Below are 21,373 nucleotides of genomic sequence, written 5' to 3' on the forward strand. Positions count from 1 at the left end.
AGGGGTGATTTCTCTTCGGTGGGTGGAGATGCCCTCCCCAAAAATAGTTACAAATCTTCCATGGTCCTTAAAAAATTCTACCTGTAAAAAAGAACCTTATAGGTTTGGCAGTTATCAATATCATTTGCTACAGACAAAAAAAGCTTATTACAAAAAAAAATGGGATAGGATTGATAAGTGGAGCAGTGAATAATTATAATGTGGAGATAAATATATTTGTCTTTTTTCTAATCATTGAATATCATAACATCTGTGAATTGGGTATAAATAATGATCAGATAATTACTTACAATCAGTATTGAGAATACAAAGCAAATCATCATGAGGTTTTTTCTCCTTGTATGTTTGGTAAGAGTATTTTTTTACATTGCACTATTATTCTTAAAGTTGTATTATTATTTGTAAACTTTTATTATTCAAATTGAAATCTGTCACAAATTGTATTATCATTTTATATCACTTCAAGTCAAAGCTTCCAGATAAGGAATTCACAGATAAATATAGTGGGTGCACCACTATCCTCTAAGGGATTTATACTCTAAGAGTTGGGGAAGGGCAGAAAAATAGCCTAAAGCCCTTCCAAAACTTAAATGGAAAATAGAAATAGGCTGAACAAACCCGGGACCAATATTAAGCTTCCTTTAAATGTAGAACACAATTAATTTAGTAGTTATCAAAATCTGAGTTACAGACAACAAAAACCTACTATGTTATATAATGCGATTAAGTTGTTATTCTTGTTGTTCAGGTTCCCTTGATTGCAAGCAAAGCTGCAAATGTAAGTATATTTCATAGTACTATAACAGCATAGTTAAGCTTCATAATAAAGTTATAGTCATAGTCAAATAATGAGTTATATTTATGAAAAAAATTTATAATAATCTTTTGTTATATATGATACTTGATAATAGAAGTAAACTATTAGCAATGTCTCTCATATCCCTAATGGAACAAAAATTAACTTTTTAAAGAATGAAAACAAATTGAAGATTAGGTTATGTAGTGGTTAGAAGAGCCCCAAACAGTTAGGATTTTCAAAAATTAAAAATTATTGAAAGGGTTTAAGTTTTAAAAGAGGTTTTAGTAAGAGCAACATTTTTTTTATATAGAGAAGTCCTTGCAATCCAAATGAACTTGATTGTGGAGAGAATAGTTGCTTCCCCATGTTTTATGAAGGTTTGATTATCAATTACTTAATCAATAATCATGTTTTTTTTTGTTTCATTTGTACAAATCAATAGATTTATTGAGTTTAGCAGATTACTTAACATTTTAGAATTTTAATATTAATCCATTCAAGTAATACAAGCTAATTTAATCCTAAGAAATTGGCTTTTCATAGATTATTTATTATTTGTTTTATCATTTGCTTCACATTATACAAGGAAAAAAAAAGTACATTAAGTAATTTACCCAAAAAAAGCTTTATGGCAGGATTGTTGTTCCTATTGGCTGATGAAATGATTCTCTCTATAGATTATCTCTATTTGAACTAGGCAATAATGGCTCTAAATGTTTCGCTTCTTGTCCAGTAACCTGCAATGAAGGAGAAATGCACTGTCCTGGAGTTCAAGATCCTGTAACAGGTAATTAAACTCTCACTATCATCTGTATTGATTTAATAACAATTAGATCATATTAGGAGATCTAACACCCCAAAGTTCAGATTTTTATGGTAGAAAACCTGTGTTTACTCTCAATTCTAAGGACTTTGATTGTACTTTTGCAACATTAAATAAGTAATAACTACTTCAGGATGTATGAATCCTGATACTTGCATACCTGGAAGTGCTGGAATGTGTACTAGTTTCTGTCCAATAACCTGTGGACCTGAGGAGACTATGTGCCCCGGCAAGATTGATGAAACATCTGGTTGTGCTATGGACCCTGGACATTGTGTTCCTGTTGGAACTGAATGCTGAACATTTTAAATAATTATTAATCCAAAATATGGCTTTCGAATAAATATGAATTTCTCATTTACTGCACATTTATGCACTTTTGAATAAATATGAATTTCACATTTACTGCATTTTATTTACTGTTCAATCTTGTTTTAGCGTATCAATTTTAATGCATATTATCAGCTAAAAAAACAACAAAATTAACTTGTAAAAAAATCACGAAACTTATACATGATTATAAGCTATTGGGGGCAATACTTAGTAGAATTGATGACCTTTCTATCTGCCCACCAAATATTATTTTAAATTCATTTCGCTCGTTGGATAGACCTCATTCCTGGCATATCATAGATGAATTACAAATTAGTAGTGAATAGTTTAATAATAAAAAATTAATGATAATAGATATTGAATAACTGAAAGCCAGAATAACCATTAGATTTTATAGTATAGAACTGTACAAAAATCTAAAAGTACAACCAAGTTAAATATAAATCCATTTTACAAGAATTGTAAAATAAATTACAAGAAAACAACAAATGCAAGATAAGAAATGTTCACTTTTTTCTTCTAATTGTTCTCAGAAGACTTACAACAAAAAAACAAGATTTGTAAAATTTTAAGTAAAAGTGTCAAAAGATTTTAAGAAAATTAAATTAATTTTAATGTCATCTGAAAGTTGTTATTGTTTACTATAAAATTTTACATCAACTATTATTTGATGAAAAAAAAATAAAAGTTTCAAATTTACTACTCAAGGATATCCCAGTTGCAGTTGGAGCTAGAAATTGAAAATTTATGTAGTTAACTTTAACTTTTTGCACTATATCAACCCCTAACAATCGCTTCTTAATATCATTATAATATCAATGTTACCCCCCCCCCCCCCCTATTATCTCAGCTCCTATTAGAGCTAGAGCGCATGTGAAATTCAAATTTTGCTTCCTTAAGACTTGAAGTATCTAAGTAAAAAATTGCGGTTACATGAGCCTATTAAAGATTTCTGGAGATCTGGAGGATTAAAACCTGCAGAATGATACCTGGAACCTGAAATTGACTTGAACACCTGTATTTCACATGAGGATGTACTACTCGAGGAAATTTTTAATATAAATTGCTTTGTTTCAGTCCCAAAAACACCCCCCCCACCCCCTCCACGACCAATAAGGTTTGATAAACATAAGAGTTAATATCTACTTTTAGATATTAATTAAACTATCTTTTTTTATTGGATTCTCTGTGTCTAAGTCTCATAGCTCAACCATGAAATTTTGGTGTCTTTAATAATATGTTGCAAGCTCGGACCCACCATATATGAAGTGATGTTTTTTGGTTGTTCCAAAATTGTCCGTATTGCTGTAGAATATTTTTTACTTTAAGTCTAAAAACAATGTCATAAAAGCTATATAAAATAAGATTAGAATTTTTTTTATAAAGTATAATATAATTTAGTATTTCCACTACTAACAAAAACCATTGAAAATATTAAACCCAGGGGTAAAAAAAGCAGCCACATGCATAGCCAATATTGAAAAGATATTCAAGATTTTATTTTTAGTTTGAAAATGTTATTTTACATGTATTGACACCATCTTGGATTATGTTAAAATCCAATATTTCCTAATGAAAAAAATGTTTGAACTAAAATTGACAATAGATTAAAAGATATTTTAAATTTTGTTCAAAGATTTAACATTACCAATGTTTTTGATTTCAATGGAAATATAACCTTAATGCATCCCTCAAACCACTAACTGCACATTAATGATATTGATATTTCCAAAAAGAAGAGCTAAGGACGATTCCAATTAAATATGAAGCACTTTTCTTCAATTAATATGATTGAATAATATCAATTTTAAAAAGGAACACGTTTTTAACACTATTTATCTTAAGTAATTCATATAAGTATTTCTTCTTTAACTTTTTAAAAGTCATTATTATTAAGTAAAATTTTGCTCTCATAAATTTACGTCAAAGAATCAAATGTTTATAATATCTTAAGGAGCAAAGCTTTTCTTTATTTCTATTCATAATATCCTTTAGATTATAAAGCAATTTACAACAAGTTTACACATTGTTAGCACTTTTTTTGTCAGATTATAGAATTATAGCTAGTTAAAGTCATATTTAAGCACATAACTTTTAGGTCACAAGGAAAGTCTGAAAATGAAATTGAAACAAAAATTAACAGAGTTATGTTGCCTGTAAGATAATATTCTTGTAAATAAATATTGTGTCTGTGTCCTTCTTATTTGTATATTTAAAGAAATAGATTTTTTTTCATTAGAAACAAGTGTTTCTTTAAAGACATCTGAAAACATTAAAATTTTAGAATATTTTTAAATATAAGTTTATCTTAAAGAGAAATTACATTGTTTTAACAGAGCATGTTCTATAAAGAGCATGAAACAATGTGAGAGGCAATCTCACATATCTTTTGCTTTCAAAATTGATAATCATAAGGTGATTGTGAAGTTATATACATATACTGAATTTCTTCCAAACTCTTTACAATTGGCAGAAAGTCTTAGTTACCAGTTCAGAAGGGAATTGTAAGCTACAGTTACAAGTTCTATATTATTATTCCAAGGTATAACAAAAATATAGAAACACCTAAAAAGTAATGTACAAAAGAAACATTTTTTAGGGAGTTTAAATACTTTAGCAAAAAAACTAATTTTATAATAGTTATTTATCGCATCGTATTGAAAACAGCTTTCTGCAGATACAAAATGTACAATTATAAGATTAAAACTGGTTTTAATCTTATGATTGTACATTTTTACATTTATAAGGAAACTGGGTATAATTTGCTGCTTGACATAGTTTTTCATATAGATGGGAACCGGTTCTAATCCACCAGATATTAATCTTTTTAGAATGAATATGAGAATAAATTTTCCATAAATGTAAATTAATCCAAGTTTTACATGAACTAATGAAAACAGTTCAAATACTATTGCTATATTTATTATGCAATATATATACAGTTTAAGAAATTATTTAGTGGTAATGTAGAAATAAAATCTTTATTTTTTACTTTCTAATATGCAAACATATAGATATTGATACAATATTCAAAGATGCAAGGTATATACAATTGTTAATAATATATTTTTAAGTATCTTCATATTCATGCTTGCTCACCATACTTTAAAATTAATTAACTAAATCAGAATAATGGTGATGATATTTGATATTTTATATCAGTGATAGAATTATCATTTGTTAAGAAATAGAACAAAAAAATTATTGAAAAGAAATAAATTATCCTATGACTATATTTCTGTGTAAGATATAAGTAAATATTTATACATAAATACTAACATCTGTGATCTAAAATGGTATTAATAATGCTATGATATTAGATAAACTAAGTCAGTTTTAATATTATAATTCTGACAATCATTCATGTGGATTCTTTTTCTTCTGGGCTTGGTAATTATGCAGAGTTTTTTTTTTGATTCCTAATTCAAGAAATAGTAATATATATTTTTGTATCTTAGTGATCTTTGTATTTAAAAAGTCAATATTCTTTAAGGTGCCCTTTGAAGCTTGCCATGCTGCAAATGTAAGTAAATTTACTAATTTGTGGTTATTATAATTTTTGTTAAAAATATCTGAAGCAAAATCTTGATTGTACACATTTCTCTTTCTTGATATATTCTATGATTCACTTCCTTTTTCTTGTTCTAGAGCATAGTGTGTGATACAGACCAAATTAACTGTGGTGAAACCTGCTTACCAAAAATTTATGAAGGTTTGTAAGATTAACAAATAATCACAATCCACAGCGCCAAATTTTGATTGAGGTTAACATGTCTTTTTATTTTGCCAACTGCCTCTTAATGATAATATGTATAAACTTATAGAACAATACACGGCACTAAAGTTAAAAAGAGACTAACAACAAAAAAAAACGCAGCTCAAAATTAGGAATATATTTCAAATAGTTACATAAATCTTCTATAGTCCTTTCTGTACAAAGGTAAAGGTTTATTTGATTTTATAGTATATTTTAACCTAGGTTACTCTAATAATGAATGTCACACAAACTGTCCTGTTTTCTGTGCTGAGAATGAGATTCTGTGTTCTGGTTCTATTGATTCTTATACAGGTAATAGTTGGTTTTATCAATTATTCATTACATTTTTCCATTCATTTTTCAAGCATTATTTTTAAGTCCCAGGACCAATTTCTCATTTAAAAGATAGGCACATAAATTTCATTTTTGTAAAATTCCTGAAATGTCAAAAGGATCAAATATACTACCATAATTTATGAGAAAATTTTGATGTATACAAAATTGATAATTCTAATGTTTATTAGGCAATCATGATTTCTAAATATATACAACTACTAAGTCTTGTTCAACAATATTTTAATACAACAATTCTTATTATAAATAAAATCTAGGCCCAAACTAAATATTGTTAAAACATTATACTTAACAGGTTGTCAGAATCAAAATATGTGCCTTCCTGCTAAATACATTGGAAATGAAAATACAGAATGTTACACAAACTGCCCTCCTCTCTGTGGTATACATGAAATACAATGTTCAGGGGGTGTGGACCATAATACAGGAAATTATTGAGTATAAATTTCTATTATTATTAGTTGGATATGTAATTGTCTGAATAACTAATAACTTTTATTTATATCTTATCATTTTATTTTTGTTTTCATAGACAATCACAGACACACACTTTTAGGTTGTATGAATCTTGACATGTGTATTCCTTTTAACTACACAGGCTATGGAGATAATCAATGTTTTAATGCTTGCCCTATCAACTGTGGGTTGGATGAGATTCATTGTCATGCTGCATTCAATCCTTCTACAGGTTTTATTTTAGTTTCAAATTTTGAATTTTTTTGGTGTTTTGTTTTGTTAAAAAAGTGTTGTTTACATCCAACTCACCTTCCAGCATAATCAGAACTATTTTGTAATGCTTTTCAGAAATGCTGATTATAGCTCAATAAACTTACAATCTTCAACAGTGATATCATATCACTTGAAAATGAGACAAGTTTAAAGAAATTGATTATCTTGCAAAATCTACTTTACAGGTTGTAGTATGGGGTATGACACCTGTCAACCTGCAAAATATATGAGTCACATGAATAATGAATGTCACTCAAATTGTCCAGTTTTCTGCACTGAAAATGAAATACAATGTCCTGGGAGTGTAGATCCTTATACAGGTAATAATCTATTTTAGTTTAGCTCGTTATCAATTTATTATTATACATTTTGTTGATGGTTTGTGGGGCATGACTATCCATCTAGATTTTACATATCTACTCTTCCTGTGATTCTTTTCTCTATAATATTATTTGAAATTATCATAACTTTCTCTCTAGGATGTATGAATCCAGATTCTTGTATTCCTTGTAACTACACAGGCTATGGAGATAATGAATGTTACTCCAATTGTCCTGTTAATTGTGGTATAAATGATATGCTATGTTCAGGAGGAACAGATCCAAGTACAGGTAATTATATATTCCAGTATGGCCTAAAATGTTACAAATTTCTACAGGAACAATTCAACAGATATACATTAGTAATTCATGCCTTGATAAATTGTCTTATTACCAATAACAATCTCTTATCTGTTGAAGCCACTTTCTAAGTCAGCTTCATAATCTATTAGGAAATGTGTAAGGGGATTGTTCTCCTAGTTTTTTTGTTCACCAAAGCATACGTTTTAGGTTGTATGAATCCTGACATGTGTATTCCTTATAATTACACAGGCTATTCAGACAATCAATGTTTCAATAATTGTCCTATCAACTGTGGGTTGGATGAGATTCATTGTCCTGCTGCTGTTAATCCTTATACAGGTGTCAATTTGGTTTATTAAATTGTCCAATTCTATTTATGCTTATCTATAATACAAAGTAGAACGATGTCTGTCTGTTTGTTTGTCTGTCTGTCTGATCTCGCTAACCACTGAACCGATCGGGTTCTCCTTAACAGGGTAGATTCTCATATGTCCCTGGAAGGTTTATAACTATTTTGGGGGAGGGTAACACCACCCTCCCTAGAGAAATTAAATTTTTTTTAAATTTCTCAATTTTAGAAAGAGAGTTCAACGAAAAACAAACATCAAACGTAATTTTTTTTTACTTTTTCTTTTAAAATCTAAAATAAGAAATTGAATTACTAAATTCGACTCTCTCCTCCTCAAGTGCCCCTAGAGGCCTCTAGGGGCGTAGCTGCTAGTATATTTAAAAGCTTTTGTTCACAAATTACTATTCATCTTCCAGCACACCAAAACTATGTGGTGCTTTTATTGCTGGATTGCTCATTATAGAAAATATTAACCTTACAAATTACATCTTCTCTCTATAAACCAAAGTAAGTTTGTAGAAATAGATTAGCTTTTTGAAATCTATTTTATAGGTTGTAGTATGGGGTATGACTCCTGTTATCCTTCAACATACATGGGTCACTTGAATAACGAATGTCCCTCTACTTGTCCTGTTTTCTGCCCTGAGAATGAAATACAATGTCCTGGTGGTGTAGATCCACATACAGGTAATATTTTATTTTAGTTTAGCTCTGTAGCAATAAATTGTTACACTTTTGTTTAATGTTTGTATTAGTTGCAGTCACTTTTCAAGTGGGATTTCTGACTTTTTTTTTTGTAAAAGTGTGGGAGCTTATGGTTCTGTATAACTATATAACTGTAGTAGATTAAATGCATTTACATACTTTCTAAATACCCTACTCTACCTATTTATAATGCACACCTGACATAGTAGAAGTAAGAACCAATTTTTACATCTGTAGTTATGACATAATTTAGGGCCAACATTCAAATCCATCACCAGGGGCGCCAAAGCTTTTTCATTTTTTTTGGGGGGGGGAGTAATCTTTATATCATAGAGGGAAGCTTTTTCATTTGGAGGGGGGGGGGGGGGTTAAAATTTAAAATTCCAAAATTTTGGAGCTGCGGCACCCCAAAATACATTTGAGTAGGGGGGTTTTCACCCCTTTACCCCCCCCCTCGGTGGTCTATGCCCATCACCTCCCCTTCAATGAGTGGATGAGCTACATGTTTAGCTATGATCATGGGTTAGATCATCTATATCTACACTCTCTGTGATTTCTTTCCCTTTATCATAATTTTGAAATTATCATAACTTACTCTCTAGGATGTATGAATCCTGATTCTTGTATTCCTCATAACTACACAGGCTATGGAGATAATGAATGTTTCTCCAATTGTCCTGTTAATTGTGGTATAAATGATATGCCATGTTCTGGGGGAACAGATCCAACAACAGGTAATTATATATTCCAGTATGGCCTAAAATGTTACAAATTTCTACAGGAACAATTCAACAGATATACATTAGTAATTCATATCCTGATAAATTGTCTTATTACCAATAACAATCTCTTATCTGTTGAAGCCACTTTCTAAGTCAGATTTCAAAATGTGTAATTTTTTTTTTTTTTTTTTTTTTTAAATCACCCAAACATACATTTTAGGTTGTTTGAACCCTGACATGTGTATTCCTTATAACTACACAGGCTATGCAGACAATCAATGTTTCAATAATTGCCCAATCAACTGTGGGTTGAACGAGATTCATTGTCCTGCTGCTGTTAATCCTTATACAGGTATCATTCTGGTTCTTTTTATTCATATTTTCTCAAAAAGGGTTTTATCTTATTTTAAGCACAAATTTTAAATGCCAGTAACTAAATACATTTTTACAATGAAAACACCCATTTTCATAATTAAAATCTCTCAAAATCTTCTGTGACTAAACATAAAATCCTTTCGACAAAATAAGGAGGCTATCATTCAATCACAACAAATGAAAGGCTATCAAAGTGCTAAGAAATAATATGAATTATAATAATGATATTGCTGAATTGTGAGATTACTTTCCAGTTAGAAAATTAATTTTAAATAAGGCAAGTTTGTAGATATTATTTATCTCTTATAGGTTGTAGTATGGGGTACGAGACCTGCCAACCTGAAAAATATATGAGTCACATGAACAATGAATGTTACACAAATTGTCCTGTCTTCTGTGCTGAGAATCAGATGCAATGTCCTGGGGGTGTAGATCCTTATACAGGTTTTTGTTTAGTTTAGCACTGGCTAGAAGTTAATAACAGGGATTAAGAAGTAATTAAATCTGATCTGGTTATCAAACCTTTAAAAACAAATATATCATAAGCAAACGCTCTAAAAGCTAAGAAAAATTTACCCAAATAGGAATGACACTTAAAGTGTTCACGAAGCTGGGAAAAAGTTGATATATGTCACTGATTAATGTTTTTTAAGAGTACTATTTTGAGAATTAAGTCTTAATTACTTCCCATTTTAAAATAAATCAAACTTTAAAAAAACGAATTTATTCCCTTGAAAACATTGATGTATTTTGTGTTTTATTATACATATCTTAAAACCTATCAAAATCGACAAATAACAATCTTTTTGTTAAGGTTTACTTGCAAATTTAGAGTAGAATAAATTCTTTTGTTACATACATATCAAACTAACCAAAAAGGTTTATAATTTCTTTTTACGGGGAGATTAAACGATTTTTACGGATAATCAAAAAGATATTACCAAATATGGATATAAGGTCAGCTGATTTATAGTTGTCGATTGTAACATAGCATCCTCATCCTATCTCAATAATTACTACTTGCTAAAAAAGCTTCAAACTTCCATAAAAAATTTAAATTTTAAAAATTAAAATTTTTAATGTATAATGTATAAATCGTTTTGGAGGGTGGTATTCTCCTCCAAAATAGTTATAAACATTTCAAGAACTTATGACGAGCTACCCTGTAAAGGAGAACCATACTGGTTCAGCTGTTAGCAAGATCCTTTAGAACAGACAAACATACAGACATCCTGTTACATTATTTTAACAATTTATATTTAGGATGTGTGTATTACTTAAATATAATTTATTAACTTAAACAGAAAGAGGGCTACTTATAGTAGATATTCAAAATAAGCTTTAAAACACAAAATAATTTATAAGTTTTAGGTCATGGAAAGGAAACAAGTTTGCAGGTTTTGTTGTATTTGTATCCTTTCCATGAACCAAAGTTTTTATTATAAGCGTTTTCTAAGATAGGCATTTGTTGAGTATAACCCTCTCTCTCTCTCTCTCTCTCTCTCTCTCTCTCTCTCTCTCTCTCTCTCTCTCTCTCTCTCTCTCTCTCTCCCTCTCTCTCTGTTTTTCTTTCTCACACATTCAGATTTTTACCTGGGGGGTTAGTTGTTAAATAAATATTATTTAATGTATAAAAAGAAACCAAATATAAATTTATATTTTTCTATAAAAGGGCAGAAAAATAGCTTAAAACCAACAAACGACTTTTTTAATAAAAATAAAATAGCCTAAAACCTTTCCCAAAAACTATGAGAAGCTTCACTGTAAAAGTGAACCATATCGTTTCAGCGGTCCCTTCTCTACAGATAAAAAAAGCTTACAACTTTATAAATTAGGATATTGTTAAATCTTTTCATTTAAAACTACCCTTCTGTACAACCCTTCTGTACGTAATTGTATGCAGGGAGGAAATGGATATTTGGCTTTTTATTACATTAGTTCCCAAAGTTAATGACATTTTGTTAGTTGGCTAATTAACTTTGGGGACTTTCATAGAATTTTAATTGGTTGGTTTATTACTTTGAGTGTCCAAATGTTTAAACCACCAAATGTTGTTTACAAAATGGGTACCTGAGTATCCTGGTTATGGAAACAATACATGCCCAAATAATTGTCCTGTAAGTTGTGCTGAAGATGAAATTGTTTGTCCTGCTCCTATTGATCCAATAATAGGTAACACAAATATCCATTAATTTATCGGCCATTGTCTTATGCCTCTAATTCCCTGGTTATTTATGTAGCAAGTGGGTTCGTGGGTGGTGCGTTAAGTGTGTGTGTTTTATACTACGATAGTGTGTGTGTGTGTGTGTGTGGCAAGATAGGTAAGGTATGTGTGTGTGTGTGCGTGTGTGTGTGTGTGTGTGTGTGTGACAAATTACAATAACTTTTCATTGGAACAAACTTTGAAAAACTTTAATAAAATGATTGAATTTTTTGCTGAAGTATATAGCAAATATAATACATTTTTACTTTTTAAACAATTTAATTCTTAAATATCATTCTTTCTATAGAATTAAACACTTTTTCTATTGTCTTTATACCAGCTCAAGCATACCGTAATTCGGTCAATAATTTTATAAAATAAACCAAACTTTTTCATTACATTTTAAAGAAAGTTCGAAGACAAATATTATTAGAGATGTATTATAAAAATATTTCCTAAGTATTTTTTTTTTTGTTTTTATCTGTGAGCGAAGAAATAGCTTATTATTTCATAATTTAATTCTTGCACAGATTTTAACATTATTTTCATGTGGAAATACTCTTTGCATTTTAAACTGATTTTTTTCTAACTTAGTTGAACTTTTAAGGCATTATACTTTGAAAATTACTTTAAAAATACGAAAAGGTAAACGAAAATGCATTTTGAAAAATTAAATTCGCGATCACTTTAAATATTGAGCCAAATGGGTTGATTTCAAAAAATTTGAAAATTGATGTGGTTTATTATTCTTATTTTTAACTCTTCAGTATGATTCTACAGGTGAAGAGAGTATATTTTTATGCCCTTTATAAAAATCTTTCAAAATTACTTTAAGACTTATAGCTGAAGGTTTTTATTGGTTGCAGAAATTTCCAGGGTAATTTTTATTACTGCTTGTAACAGTGTTTGAGAAAATCATCTTACTCTGATTCAACCTCACTCATTCTTTTAAGAGACAACTAAATAGCAATAACTGACTTCAAGCATAATATCTTACTTGATTCTTTTTACTTTTTCTATTATCAAAACTTACTCTCTAGGATATATATGTATTCTGATTCTTTAGATTTTTGTTGAGTGTAGCTGTTTCCTAAGTTAGATTTATGATTTCTTTGGAAACGTTTGAAAATACTTTTTTTCCAGATCTTTATTGCTTAAAATTATCTAAAGTTACTTTTTAGGTTGTATGAATCCTGACACATGTATTCCTCATAATTACACAGGCTATGGAAATAATGAATGTTTTACTAACTGTCCAATTACCTGTGGTTTAGATGAGATTCATTGTTCTGCTAATATTAATCCTGATACAGGTATTTGGTTAAAAAGTAAAGGCTTATTATTGTGAAAATGATTATAATAATATCATGTACTTCTGAATAAGACATTATTATCTATTTATAGGTTGTAATATGGGGCATGACTCCTGTTTACCTGCAAAATATATGAATTGGTTGGATAATGAATGCTATCAAAATTGTCCTGTATTCTGTTCTGAGAATGAGGTCCTGTGCTCTGGTGGAACTGATCCTCATACAGGCACTTTAACATATTCTCATACTTTTGGTTTGGATAAATAAATGAATTTGTAGACTTTTATGAAAGGTTTTTTGGTAACATATATTCTATTTGATTTTATGATTTTTACTAAAATGAATGAAACTTGATTCATAGGTTGTCCATACCCTGATTCTTGTATTCCTCGGAACTACAAGGTTAATGAAGATCAAGACTGTTTCTCAAACTGTCCTGTAACCTGTGGTATAAATGAAATGCAATGTTCTGGGGGTGTAGATCATTATACAGGTGATCAATAACATATGTTTAAATCTCTAGTTTAAGGAAATATATGCATATTATTTGTGCTATTTGTAGTTTAGGAACTTAGTTGAAAAATGTAAGAAAATTTTAAGTCAGTTGGACCATTTTATCATGTAGCTCTTAAACTATACAGAGCACACGAATGATTCTTATATATCCAAAAACTAATGATGAATCTATTGGTATGAATAACATTTTTCATTTATCAATGGTATTTCGGTTAAATTAAGCAATAGTCTTGTCCTATCTATTTTTATCAATAATATTTTTTAAAAATTTTCATGATAGGTTGCCAGAATCAGGATGTATGCATTCCTGTCAACTACCCAGGTTATGGAAACAATACATGCCCGTCTTATTGCCCAGTAAACTGTGGTATAGATGAGGTTTTATGCCCTGCTCCTATTGATCATCAAACAGGTTATTAAGAGTTTTTTTTAGTTAACCATCCTACTTATAATGTCATAAGTTTAAATCTGTATGAAAAGTTTAATCAAATAAATATCACACAATAAAAATGAAATTTACACCTGTTAAAAGCCATAATGTTGGATTTTAAAGAAAATTATTATGTTATCTTTCTAAGGCTGTATTATTGGACATGATACCTGTCTTCCTGCCAAATACCAAGGTGTCAATGAATGTCAAGATTGTTACACAAACTGTCCTGTAACCTGTGGTATGAATGAAATGCAATGTTTTGGGGGTGTAGATCATTATACAGGTGATCATATTGAATCTCAATTAACTTTAATTTGCACTACTTGTAGTACATAAAGTGATTGTCCTTTTCTTTTCAATATACATTTTTAGGTAAATCCTCAAAATAATATATTTTTCTTCATCTAATTGAAAATCAGCTTTATATTTGTTAGTCCGTGTATTTCTACAAAATAATATCTCCCTGATTTATGTAGGTCTTCTTCTCCAAAAAGTATCAAAGGATCTATTACATTTTGATTTGCTTTAATCAATAACATTTGTAAATTCTTTGATAATAGGTTGCTATCATCAAGATATTTGTATTCCTTCTGAGTATCCTGGTTATGGAAACAATACATGCCCAAATAATTGTCCTGTAAGTTGTGCTGTAGATGAAATTGTTTGTCCTGCTCCTATTCATCCAATAATAGGTAACACAAATCATATCTAAAAAAAGAGGATAATTATCCTACAATTATTTCATAGATTTATTTACTAACTACTATATCACCTAAAGGTTGTAAAGTTGCATTGGATACCTGTCTTCCGGCAAAATATATTGGCAAACAGTATCAAGAATGTTACTCAAACTGTCCTGTTACCTGTGGAATGAATGAGATGAAATGTTCAGGAGATGTGGATCCTCACACAGGTAATAATACGTTATTACAAATCCACAATGCTGAGGAAAAAAAACTTTTAAATTAACAATTTGTCTTACAGATTCAAAAAGAGATATATATTTTTTAAAATTTCTCCTTTAAGTTTTGTTATCTTTTTAATTTCCTTAAAACTAATTGTTTAAGGTTGTTTTAATCCTGACATGTGTATTCCTAAGAACTACACAGGTTTTGAAGATAATGAATGTTTGAATAATTGCCCTATTAGCTGTGGATTGAATGAGATTTACTGTCCTGCTGCTACTAACCCTTCTTCAGGTATACTTTATTTTATTAATTGTTTTTACTGTTACTTTGTTGAACGAGAAAACATCATAAAAAGGTACATTAAGGAAATGCTTGGGTTTGATAAAAAAGATAAAGTATAATCAAAATTTTCTATCGTTAAGTGTTAAAATTTAATAACACCCAATTAAAGGGGACTATGCACAAACAAGAGCAAGTTATTTAATAACAATCAAGCATTGAAACTTAGTGAATATACTTGGTTTATGCTAAATATGGAGTAAAAAATAAATTTCACCACGGTTTTGAACAAAAAGAGTTTTTAATGCTAAGTATTTTTTGGCGCAAAATCATCAAATGTAGTATTAAGTTCAAAAGACAAATAAAACCACATGGTAAAAAATCATCAATTGCTGTAAATTGTAAAAGTACATTACAGTATACAAATAGTTTCAACTCAACAAAACATTTGATAATATTTAATATTTTATAATTTATTATTTTTTTATATAAAACCATGGTGAAACCGAATATGCATGACATTTTTTGCTCTCGTTCGTGCATAGTCCCTTTTAATTTATATTTATTAGGTTGTATGATGGGTTTTAGCTCTTGTTACCCTGCTACATATATGAGTCATTTAAATGAAGTATGTTACACAAATTGTCCTGTGTTTTGTACTGAGAATGAAATTCAGTGTTCTGGTGGCATGGACCCTGTAACAGGTATTACATAGTCTATAATATTTCAGTATTAAAATCATATTACTCTTCCTAACTCTTCCTTGTTGGGATTGTGAAAGGTTCGAATCTCGGGCCAACATTGCATCATAATCAAAGAAGTTAAAAGATTTTCCTATGTCAGGTGTGCAACATAAATAGTTAGATTAGGGGTAATGTCTTGGCCCAAACCAGCGCAACTCATTACCATGCACAGTTAGGACTTTCAGAAAAAGGTCATGCAATCAAAGGGTTGGTTGTTTCAAGAGCGCGTGACCACTGACCATATAGTCATGGACAGCAAGAATTATTTGAGAGATCATGTTGTTTATTCCATCCTCATAGACTATATTCATGGTAATATTCATTGATATATTTTTTTATGTTGTTTTTATTTATCTTTAAATAATTTACAGGTTGCTACAACCAGGACTACTGCACATCAAACAAAGATGAATGCTAAAGATTATCAATATGATATAATTTATTTGTATATTGATGATTAAGAATATGAATATTGACAAAGTTTTTAAAAACAAATAAATATTGATTACAGCAAATTTAAATGCTAAAATTGTTATTTTTCTTTGTAGACTAGTGAGAGCACGGTACAGATTATTTCCTATGATTATTAATGATACCTTTTATAAATATCCTAACAATAAAGTAACAAGATGTTTGTTTGTTTGTTTGTCACTAATCGCTGAACCATTGTAGTTCTCCTTTAATATTTTTGGGGGAGGGTATCACTACTCTCCCAAGAGAAATTAACCCTGAAAGTTGCCCCCCTCCCCAAAAAAAAAATATCTCCACAAAATTTTTGTTACTTTTTCTTTAAAGAAAATTTGTTTTTGAATCTAAACTCCCCTTAGAGGCCTCTAAATAAAGGGGGGTTACCCTTTGTTGTCTACACAACAATGTCATACAATATTCAATCTTTTCATGAAAGTAATAAAAATACAAATAATTGATTGGTAGTTAAGATTGTATATTTGGGAAAAGTACAAATTTTGCAGCTAAATCCCCTGAGCAACATTTAACCCGCTACCATCTAAATACTTGACAAAAATATCTCTTTTTTCCTCCTCGCCAATGTTTGGTTTAACAAGTATTAATATTATAACAATCTACTATAATATTAATAGATATTGTATAATATTTTGATTATAAAGTATTTTCAACACACAATCTTCAGTTTTCAATTTGGATTTCAAGTGTCACAATCACGAAATATAAAGTGTTCATACAAAGTAGTAAAGTATTGCAAATTTGGAAAATTTAACAAATCATAAACTAGATATTTTGCAACTTTAAGCAGTTAAATGTTTATTGACTTAATATGAATCAATTATTCTGATTGGTCTTTATAGTAACTTAAGAAAGAATATGTAGAGGTTGCCAGTTAATTTACATTGTTTCAGTTTTCATTTAGATTTTCATTCAAATATTAAAATATTTGTAATACATTTTTGTTCTTGATATGATTATTGATATAACACACTCTTATATTATAAACTAAAACAAAATATTAAAAATGAATTTTATAAAAGATGTGAAATTAATTTTAGTAAGTACAAATATTAGCTATATTATAATAGACATATAATATCAATTATCAGCTCTGCAATGGTGATAGGAAGGTTTATCCTCTATAATACAAAATAGAACAATTTCTGTCTGTCTGTTTGTAGCAAATGATCTCTCTAACCACTGAACCAATCGGGTTCTCCTTAATTGGGTAGCTTCTCTTAGGTCCCAGGAAACTTTATAACCATTTTTTAGGTGGGTGGGACACCCCCACCCCCCCAAAAAAAAATGAAAAATACCTGCCCCCCCCCCAAAGATTTTTTTCTTTTTAAAACTAAAATTAAAATAGTTGGTTCGACGAATTTTTTTTATTTTTAAATTTAAGATAAGAAAAATTAGTGTGATCAAACCTCTTGGGGCAAAGCCCCTGCGGCTAGTATATTAAAATAGCTAAAAAAGCAGGTGCTGATGTCTGCGTCCTTTCCATTTCATTAATTTTTGATGAGTGAAGCCACTAATGAAATAATAATTAAGTTTAATTCACAAAAATTTCTTTGCTTTCAAAGGACATTTGTCATTTTCCAATATCATTGTTTTGCAGCCAGAGAGAGTTTACAATAAGGAATCAAAAAGTGGAGGGGGGGGGGGGGGGTGGAAGAAAAGTGATAGTTTATTGGAAAAGTGAATTATGACACCAATGTTTGAATTGATTGATTAGCAGACTATAGTATGAATTATATTCATTATAATTATATTAAGCATGAAACACTTCAATGTGGAAATTATTTTCTATTATCTAAAGCAAAAAGTAGGAAAAATCTATTAAAATTTCTAATTATTGGGCTCTCATACATATAAAAGATTGAAGAGAAAAGAACCAATAAGTATGGAATTTGAAATCTATTTGATTGTTTTATATCAAAATTTTTTGTCTGGCTTCTAGTTTGAATTATAAAAGCTTGATCAAATTTTTTTCCTGTTAGAATGATGTATCTCTCTTTGTAAATTATTGTCAATTTGATTATGTCATACAAAAAATATGTAGATAATTGCATATTTATTGGCAAGAAAAATTTGTTTATATTGATAAGACGGACATAAATCTACATCAGAATCTGAAACATTTAAGGTTGTTGGCAATCAGTGCCAATGGGGACACAGTAATCAGGAAAACGTGGACATCCCATTTCATCAACCTCGCTTGGACACAGGGTCTCCTCAGGTCCACAGTGAACTGGACAGTGTACAAAACAGCCATCATTCTCATAAGGTATGCAAGTGTCAGGCCCAGAACATCCTATCACATTTACATAATTAGTAGGATTTCATTTAAAAATTAAGCTTTTTATTTATATCAAGAAATATTCCACAATTGGGTATAATTAACATTATTTCATTACCAATTCAAAAATGAGATTTATTTGCAATACAAATTGTTTCCTGTACAGATATTTACATTCCTCAGATGCTTATAATAAAATCATAGTTGTATATATACTAAATATCATTGTGTAGTTTTTATTAGGTGTATCTATGAAGTAAATGATTATGTGGCTATACCTAATATGGGGGAAAGCATTGTAAATTCTAACATTGTTAAGTGCTTTTTCTACCTGTAAGAGGATCATATGGTCCAGGACAGAACATTTCATCTCTTTTACATGAAACTGGACAGACTCCAGGACAATGTCCATCGAACAGTGGCATGCAAAAGTCACCAACAGAACAACCTAGAAAATTGTAAGAAATCTAATGGAATTTCAAGTAAATTTGGAAATCAAGAAATTTTTCACATTTGAGCATAACCAACTCAAAAGTATAGCATAAGGTTCTAACTTAGATCTACCTGTAGGATCATACAGTCCAGGGCAGAGCATTTCATCATCTTTACACATAACTGGGCAGGTTGCAAAGCAATGACCATCAAATGCAGGTATGCAAAAGTCAGGTCCATAACAACCTAGGGTATTAATTGATATATATAATAAATCCTAAGTTTAGAGAATACACACTATAGTTAAATATTTCATGATTATGATATCTACCTGAAATAGGATCTTGGTGTCCATGGCACAACCTTTGGTCTTCCATACAAGATTCTTGACAGTAAGCAGGGCATTCTGTGCCATTAGTGCCTAGGTAAAAAAAGATAATTATATTGTACAGCATAATTTTGAATTTTTCAAGGTTTAGTTAACAACTTTAATTTAAAAACTAAATACATATCAACCTGGATAAGTTGCAGGCATGCAATATTCATTCACACAATCAGTGAATGGATCGTAAGTTGAGCAGAAGTTTTCTTTCTCTCCACAAGTTGGACTATCATTAGCAGTGCAAAGAGACTTCTGAATAAAGTTCATAATTTATCTTATTGTTGTTCATAAATACATTTTCAAAAATGAAACTGAACAAAAGAAATTCATTGTAAATACATAACTCTTTAGTTTCTATAGTTAGTTTTGAAAGAAATTCTACTTACATCTGCAGCTTTGCTGGCTACAAGAGGAACCTAAACAATATTTTTTGTTAATGTAGATTTATTTTATTCTTGAACAAGACTTATGGTAAAGTAACACTTTGTCTGTGTCTGTACTGATGGATCTCGCTATTTTCCAAACCTATATGATTCAAATAAGATGTCTTAGGTCTTAGGAAGGTTTATAACTATTTGGGGGGGGGGGGGGGGAGGAGTGTGTACTACCAACCCCCAAATAGTTTCAATTTTACTATACGTGGAAAGGTGTCTATAATATGATGCTATTAATAACTCTTAAAAAATTAATGAAAATAAGAATTTTTAAATCTAAAATATGCATGAATACTTTTGAATCTATCTATTAGTTCAATAATTTGTCATGTAAATCTGCTATTTGATATTCCATGGGACAATTTCTATTAAATCTTGTAGAGTAGCTTTGTAACTAAAAGAATACAATTTTTAAGAAGATTCTTATGAAGATTTATAACTATTTTTTTTGGGGGGGGGGGGATTACCACCTGAAAGAAATCGCCCCTAGAACAGCACCTCCTCAAAAATAATTTTTATTATTCTAAAACTAAAGCAAAATGTGTGGAGGGTGGAGGGGTTGAGACTAACATAACAAAATTTGTTGTTGGTTTAACCTTCCCTCTATCTCAAGTGCTTCTACAGACACCAGCTTATCGTATAGCAGAAAAAAAATGTACAAAGAGAAAAAGAAAAAAAATATAGTAATATACTAAAAACACTTCAAGATAAACTTTGCCACAAAAAATACCCTCTCACCAAAGCCAGAAGAATAAAAGACCTCATGATGACTGTATGCAAAAGTCAATACTGATTCCAATAATTTATTTTCTTAATATTTATACAAGATTTACAAGTGTAACAATCTTCATAGAGGAAGGGGACATGGGGCTTTTTATTTCACTAGTTCCCAAAGTCTTACAATAATGTTTTTTTTTTTCCTTTTTGTTAGCTTTACAACCTTTGGGACTTTAATTTGATTGCTTGGATCATTTAGTTGAGTGTTCAAACGTTTCAACCACTAATTGTAATCTAGTGAAGGGGTTATTTAGCGTATCATTTTTGGGTATGTGCATCAATTTATCGTTCTTTGTCTTATCCCTTTATATCCCTGAACTATCTTATTTGCAGGAATAGATTAATATTCTAGATAAATTGATTGTGGTTAGGTGTGTGTTCTCAAAAAGTCATGTAAAATTCTTAACTAAATGTAAATTGAAAAAAAAACAACCTTAACCCTTTACAGTCGGGCCCCTAGCCGCACCTTAATCGGTCGGGGGGGGGCGTTCAACGCCCCCCCTTATTATCTCAGTTCCTATTAGAGCTAGAGGGCTAAATTTTTTTGTGCAAGTCCCCTGTTTGATAATAAATTTCCGACCTTGTATAGGTCTAAGTCAATTTTCGCTTCCTTCACCCTT

The 21,373-nt window shown here is 29.9% G+C and overlaps 3 protein-coding genes across 5 annotated transcripts; 2 read left to right on the forward strand and 1 right to left on the reverse strand.

The window, feature by feature from the left end:
• The first annotated feature begins 300 nt into the window (after positions 1-300).
• On the forward strand, positions 301-2,023 carry LOC145324055 (uncharacterized). Its single transcript, XM_080166682.1, has 5 exons — positions 301-348; positions 749-778; positions 1,110-1,176; positions 1,497-1,586; positions 1,756-2,023. Exons 1-5 carry the CDS (start codon positions 322-324, stop codon positions 1,920-1,922), a joined length of 381 nt encoding a protein of 126 aa, XP_080022808.1. The 5' UTR covers positions 301-321; the 3' UTR covers positions 1,923-2,023.
• Positions 2,024-5,274: 3,251 nt separating this feature from the next.
• Positions 5,275-16,485, forward strand: LOC145324658 (uncharacterized). 3 transcript variants are annotated; one of them, XM_080167247.1, is made up of 22 exons: positions 5,292-5,345; positions 5,449-5,478; positions 5,604-5,667; positions 5,935-6,024; positions 6,362-6,754; positions 6,981-7,115; positions 7,275-7,406; positions 7,626-7,757; positions 8,320-8,454; positions 9,075-9,206; positions 9,415-9,546; positions 9,879-10,013; positions 12,954-13,085; positions 13,177-13,311; positions 13,447-13,578; positions 13,882-14,013; positions 14,180-14,317; positions 14,595-14,726; positions 14,813-14,947; positions 15,102-15,233; positions 15,791-15,925; positions 16,336-16,485. In XM_080167247.1, exons 5-22 carry the CDS (start codon positions 6,628-6,630, stop codon positions 16,380-16,382), a joined length of 2,310 nt encoding a protein of 769 aa, XP_080023373.1. In that variant the 5' UTR covers positions 5,292-5,345; positions 5,449-5,478; positions 5,604-5,667; positions 5,935-6,024; positions 6,362-6,627; the 3' UTR covers positions 16,383-16,485. The 3 variants fall into 3 exon arrangements, with proteins under 3 accessions (XP_080023374.1, XP_080023373.1, XP_080023375.1); XM_080167248.1 differs by lacking the exons at positions 6,981-7,115; positions 7,275-7,406 and having other exon boundaries at positions 5,275-5,345; positions 6,362-6,491; positions 7,624-7,757; XM_080167249.1 differs by lacking the exons at positions 5,292-5,345; positions 5,449-5,478; positions 5,604-5,667; ... (2 more) ...; positions 9,075-9,206; positions 9,415-9,546 and having other exon boundaries at positions 6,602-6,754.
• A 2,003-nt stretch (positions 16,486-18,488) lies between these two features.
• Positions 18,489-20,774, reverse strand: LOC145324659 (uncharacterized). The gene is made up of 7 exons (XM_080167250.1): positions 20,715-20,774; positions 19,929-19,958; positions 19,677-19,794; positions 19,492-19,581; positions 19,293-19,406; positions 19,060-19,176; positions 18,489-18,743 (listed from the first exon to the last, which is right to left on the reverse strand). Exons 1-7 carry the CDS (start codon positions 20,739-20,741, stop codon positions 18,571-18,573), a joined length of 669 nt encoding a protein of 222 aa, XP_080023376.1. The 5' UTR covers positions 20,742-20,774; the 3' UTR covers positions 18,489-18,570.
• Positions 20,775-21,373: the final 599 nt, after the last annotated feature.

This window comes from Acartia tonsa, chromosome 7, assembly GCF_053477335.1.
Source record: "Acartia tonsa isolate MP-2025a chromosome 7, ASM5347733v1, whole genome shotgun sequence".
In the NCBI taxonomy this organism is placed as follows: Eukaryota; Metazoa; Arthropoda; class Copepoda; order Calanoida; family Acartiidae; genus Acartia; species Acartia tonsa.

Excerpts from the sequence above, each read along its gene's own strand:
- LOC145324658 (XM_080167247.1), top strand. The coding sequence starts at position 6,628 with ATGAATCTTGACATGTGTATTCCTTTTAACTACACAGGCTATGGAGAT. Across the intron at positions 9,547-9,878 it reads TGCTGTTAATCCTTATACAG|GTTGTAGTATGGGGTACGAG; the intron begins GTATCATTCTGG and ends TATCTCTTATAG. Across the intron at positions 15,926-16,335 it reads TGGCATGGACCCTGTAACAG|GTTGCTACAACCAGGACTAC; the intron begins GTATTACATAGT and ends AATAATTTACAG.
- LOC145324055 (XM_080166682.1), top strand. The coding sequence starts at position 322 with ATGAGGTTTTTTCTCCTTGTATGTTTG. Across the intron at positions 779-1,109 it reads TTGCAAGCAAAGCTGCAAAT|AGAAGTCCTTGCAATCCAAA; the intron begins GTAAGTATATTT and ends TTTTTTATATAG. Across the intron at positions 1,177-1,496 it reads CTTCCCCATGTTTTATGAAG|GCAATAATGGCTCTAAATGT; the intron begins GTTTGATTATCA and ends TATTTGAACTAG.
- LOC145324659 (XM_080167250.1), bottom strand. The coding sequence starts at position 20,741 with ATGAGGTCTTTTATTCTTCTGGCTTTG. Across the intron at positions 19,582-19,676 it reads CATGCCTGCAACTTATCCAG|GCACTAATGGCACAGAATGC; the intron begins GTTGATATGTAT and ends TTTTTTACCTAG. Across the intron at positions 18,744-19,059 it reads ACCATATGATCCTCTTACAG|GATGTTCTGGGCCTGACACT; the intron begins GTAGAAAAAGCA and ends TAAATGTGATAG.